The sequence below is a fragment of the Amphimedon queenslandica genome, unplaced genomic scaffold, assembly GCF_000090795.2.
Source record: "Amphimedon queenslandica unplaced genomic scaffold, v1.1 AMPQUscaffold_13426, whole genome shotgun sequence".
Classification (NCBI taxonomy): Eukaryota; Metazoa; Porifera; class Demospongiae; order Haplosclerida; family Niphatidae; genus Amphimedon; species Amphimedon queenslandica.
In genome coordinates, this window is record NW_003546338.1 from 257299 (window position 1) to 262405 (window position 5107).

At 34.9% G+C, this 5107-nt stretch overlaps 1 protein-coding gene and 1 long non-coding RNA gene across 4 annotated transcripts; one reads left to right on the plus strand and one right to left on the minus strand.

Moving 5' to 3' along the window:
- Window positions 1-180: 180 nt before the first annotated feature.
- On the plus strand, window positions 181-3511 carry LOC109581682 (uncharacterized). 3 transcript variants are annotated; one of them, XR_002184729.1, is made up of 7 exons: window positions 181-338; window positions 620-1177; window positions 1226-1443; window positions 1492-1598; window positions 2845-2989; window positions 3243-3334; window positions 3377-3511. It is a non-coding gene; the product is annotated as an uncharacterized LOC109581682 (long non-coding RNA). The 3 variants fall into 3 exon arrangements; XR_002184728.1 differs by lacking the exons at window positions 3243-3334; window positions 3377-3511 and having other exon boundaries at window positions 2845-3081; XR_002184730.1 differs by lacking the exons at window positions 2845-2989; window positions 3243-3334; window positions 3377-3511 and adding an exon at window positions 1625-1854 and having other exon boundaries at window positions 1492-1569.
- Window positions 3512-4062: 551 nt separating this feature from the next.
- LOC105312619 (integrin beta-1-like) lies at window positions 4063-5103 on the minus strand (the record flags this gene model as incomplete). Its single annotated transcript, XM_011405407.2, has 1 exon — window positions 4063-5103. A coding segment is annotated over one exon (1041 nt), but the record flags the coding sequence as incomplete, so codon positions are not given.
- Window positions 5104-5107: the final 4 nt, after the last annotated feature.

The window sequence follows — 5107 nt, forward strand, 5'->3', positions numbered from 1 at the left end:
CGGCCTTTTCCTGCATTTTCGATAATTACGGGTGGGGCCAAGATCACTTGCTGCTATGTTACTGGTACTTCTGATTGCTCCTTAAAGCACTGGAAACTGCTGAAATCATGATCAGGGGGCTAGATAACTTTGTTAAGAGGCTTGGTAGTGATGCAAGAGTCCAGGACTTAAGTAATTTTTCCTGAGCCCAGCCCTGAGGGGGGTGCTCAAGCCCCCTCAGCCCCCCCCCTAAATACGCCTCTGCAATGCTGGAACACTTGTGTTTTTCTGGAAAGTAGGTTGAGTTTGGAGGGCAGTTAGCTTCAATCTTATCAGAAATATAATTTGGAAGGACAAAGGTTAGTTGAGCTGTTGATACGACATTAGAATAAGCCTCTTAAAGAACCTCTTGTAAGTTTGCAGAGTCTTCACTAAGACTTAAACTGAAACTTACCATATCCACACCTTTTACCAATTAAAACGACAGCCCCAACTATTAGCAGTACTAATAATGTTAGAAAGATTGTTCCTCCAATGCATACTATGATACCAACAAGACCTGCTGGAGATAGTTCACTTGTAGCTACAAAATTTAATGTGATTCTAAAAAAATCTTTATTAATCACTATTTTTTTACTAGATCTAAATTTAGTTGATGGTGGTAATGTGGATTCTGGTAAAGCAGATATGATGGATTGAAACTATCAAAGGTTAATTATTCTTTATTATTCTATTAGGTATGTGTTACTAATTATTGGTTGTGTACATATGTGGTATTATTCTATAATTGGTTGTAGATCTATATGTGTATCATTATTATTTGAATTATTAGTTGTATGTGCATTATTAATTATTAGTGGTGTATATATTGTGTATTGTAGTTTGACCTTAGACTAATTTGTGCAACTATGGTTTATGTGAGGGATGACAGTTTGGGCTTGCCCAGGTTGTCATCTAACTAGGAACTCTCTATGTCATGTTTGTCATGTGTGTGTCATATGACACTAACTGGTTCTAACTTGTTTGTGTCACATGATTTTAAAATGATATAAAAGTGCCCAACCATTTTTGGTGAGGGACAGCTGGTTTTATGACCTTAAAGATTCTTGTAGTTGGCGTAAGCCCGTGGGCGCGTGTGGATCTCTTACAACAATAAAATTTGTTAGTGTAGATACTGATGCTGAAGTTGCAGATACTAGTGAGCTAGATTCAGTTGTTAATGAATATGTGGTTGTATTTATTTTAGGTGATAATCAGCTAAACATCATATATGCATTCTTAATGAGGGGGTGGGGCTGAAAGTTTTTAGCTGAAAACTCCAAGGTTTTGCATCAAAAGCCCCGAAAACTGCAATGATGTGCTTAATACAAAAATTAGCTAGTGCTACAGCAAGGTTGAAAGGTTGCTGCAACCAATTTTTATATTTTGACATATTTTGAGTCTGGATCTCCTATGATGATAACAGTAAGTGGTTTATCTGTAATATTTTAATTTACCATTTATTATTTGAAGTAAGAGAGAAAGAATAAAAAAAGCCCAATGGAATCTGGAGTACATCTTTTTACTACAGATTGCTAACTACTGGAATGAGTATGTTTAATAGTTCACTTCCTGTTGAGGTTAGCAACTAATTATAAATTTTTAGATCTATTATGCCTTAAAATTGGTTTGAGGAAGCTGGTTATGTGAGTTTAGAACAGCCATTATTATTAACAGCAGGCTTAATATGTGTCACAACACATGTGCAATTATCAGTATTACAGTGTATATTTTGGTAATTTTGGCATAATATTGTATTTTTTTACTAAATTTTGATTATACATTAATTAGAAATAAAAAAAACTTTAATAGATACTATATTTGAGCATTAGTTTTATTCATTTTGTTCTTTTTCGTCTTCTAATGTTCAATCATCCTAACATAGGATTATTTTCATCATTTCTCTATGGTTTCTTCCAACAGCAAATCGCAGTGACTACTATGATAACTACTAAGACTATTAAGACAAAAATGATAGGAATAGTAGTTCCAAGTATAATTATTTTTATCATTATTTTTCTTTGGATGATTAAAGGGTATGGGTGTAAGGTTTATAGATGTTGAATTTAATTTTAAGAATCCATTATCATCAGGGTATGGAACCATCACTGAGCATGAGTAATCCCCTTTATTATCATCTGTTAACTTATCAATTTTTAAAGTGCAGACTCCCTCAGTTGTATCATAATAAATAGATATGCCATTTTTGTGCTCCACTGAACTTGTAAAGTGCCCACAGTATCCAAGCACAGCATCATTTAGCATAAACTCTGTCCACATGTCAGAGAAGTCTGAATGGAACACACACTGTATAGTGTGAGGATCAGTGTTCTGATAAAGAGCATAAGGATCATCTGAAATGATATATGTATTTAATATTATATTTAATTTTGGCTATTAATGTATGTAGATCTATTTGTGAACATGCATAGCTAACCAATGACTTTCACTGTTATTTCATGATTCAGCACAGCTTCTACCTTGCAGCAGTTTGGATCATTAATCAAATATGATATGGAAATGATGTGTTTACCACTGCCAACATCCCCAGGGATAGTTATCTAAAAAAACATTGCTAATTAGAATCACACTAGACAATTATTATTTCTGCTATAGTTGTCAGTTCTAATTATGAGTTTGACACTAGCAGATATCATACCTTTACTGTTGTATTGTCTTTATCAAGGAACTCTTTTTTCAGTCCTGCCCCTCCTATAGCTGCATAAAATTCTTTTTTGCTGTTAGTACTTGTGCAATTTGTAGTAATATTTGGTAGTTTGTCAACTATCAGTGAGTATCCATTGTTATTCTTTATTTGGCTCCTAGATACAAGCAGTAAAGATGAACTAGAGCAAGTGGAGTTTGTCCCATCCTCAAAGACACACAATGAAAGAGACTGTACTACCAAGAGAAGAAGACATGATCCAAGGAGAAGAGCTGACTCTGTCATCTTGTTTAAAATAATGCCAATGTAAGCTTTACTTCTTATCACACTATGCATATACACACATTATGTTTTGATAGCGCAATGAAAGTTAAACAAGTCATTCAACCCAGTTAAAATGACTGCTATAACTTTTGGAGCCTTGATATATTTAAAAGCATAGTTGAGAAAGATATTCTTACAATAAAATGTAACTTATGCTTTAAAATATTGTTGGAAGTGAACAGCAACATGTTGGCAAAAATGGTTTATTCTGCAATAACAGTTTGTCTTGCTCTAGTGTTGGTAGAGTATTCACATCGCTATCTGATCTATAGTACTACTCTTTATATGGTGTGATATTTTTTCATACTAACTCATGCATTAGGAACAGTAAGTTGTCCCCATTGTATTTGTAACTCTTAATGCATGTAGGTAGATACCAAAAACACAGTCTATGTAAGCTTATTGAAGCAGATGGACCTTCTTAAAATAACACTAACTCATAAATAATTAGGTGATACATTTATTCTCATCACAATCCTCCTTCATCTAGAGCCAATACATACATATCCTATTATAATCATCTTTGACAATATATTATAACTATCTAACAGCACTCATCTTATACATGTGATGGTGTCAAGGAAATAAATGCTCTTTGCACATATTTTGCTGGAAATGGCATTTGAAAATGGAAGAAACCTTTCTGCCACACTTTAAACTATGATATCTGATAGGATTGACATGACACACCAAGCATAATATGCTATACACTAGGCACAAAGACAAAACAGCAAGATCAGTCATGCAAAAAAACAAACAGTCATTCAAGATCAGACACTCTTTTAATTTAAGCTAAAAATGAACATGTAGACACTGACAATAAATTGTTATTTACAATGTATGCATTCTCAGATATTGAGATTGAATATGTTGAAGGGGTTGTCTGTACTTTACCAGAGTCTTATGCTGAATAATGAATTGCCAAGTGTGATTGACAGCTATACACGAACATAGACTAATTCAGCTATGAAATATTTTCATTAATCATAAAAATATGCTTGTATGTAACATGTCACAACAATCTAAAAGCAGTGTAATAACAATAATGTTAATATCTAAGTAGATTTAGCTACACCATAAGCTGGGTTTACAGTTTCAATTATGGGTTTTAAGTAGGTAGGGTTCTCTTGTGCTGAGCCTTTGGATCGATTAATCTCAGAGAGGAAGTTCTTGTACTCACGATGATCTTTGTACACAAAGATCAATTTAATCACAATCAGAATCAATGCACCAACAAGTAAAATACTTATGACTATTATGACAGCAATGGCCCATATAGGTATTGGAAGGCATTCTTCAGGCTCCACTTGATATATTATCATACTGGAATTGACAGCAGAGAGAGCTACATAGTATGTATACTTGCATTCTACTGTACTAATGGAACAATCACTAGCTGACCCATCAATAGTATCAGGTATAGTGTATTGAGAGGCTGATAGTGTGAAATATCCTTGACATAAATCAGATGGTAAACCCGAGCAAGAAGTGTTACCATTTTTAGGTGCTTTTGCAAAGCATTTGACGCATTCTTCATTAGCAGTACATGATAGCTGGTTGCCAGTGTATAGGCTACAATATTCACCAATAAAATCAGCATCACATTCACAGCTACCTTGACATGGATCACAGTCTCCTCTGCCATTACACAAGACTGATGTACTTGAATCTAGATCTATATCAATACAATCATCATATGAGCATTGACAATAGTCCCCACTGTAATAGAAACCTGAAACAGGTGATATATCGCACTGACAAGCATATGTACCATTAGAGCAAGTACACGTACCATGCCCACTGCATACAAAACCAGAGTCATCATCACATTCATAGTTACTGCATTCACAAGCATCTCCTTCAATACGTGGTGTAACTACTCCTGGTACTCTATTGGTTGGTTGCTTACATACACACTGACCACATACACACTGACCCCTTCTCTCACCACTGCACTCTTGATTATTAGGACCTATTGGACACACTGCTGATGTAGAGCAGTTACATGAGGGCCCACTCCAGCCACTATTGCACTCACAGAGACCACAGGAGAGTGCTCCATTGTTGCTGCATAGTGGACTTGAAGGAACTGATGCATTT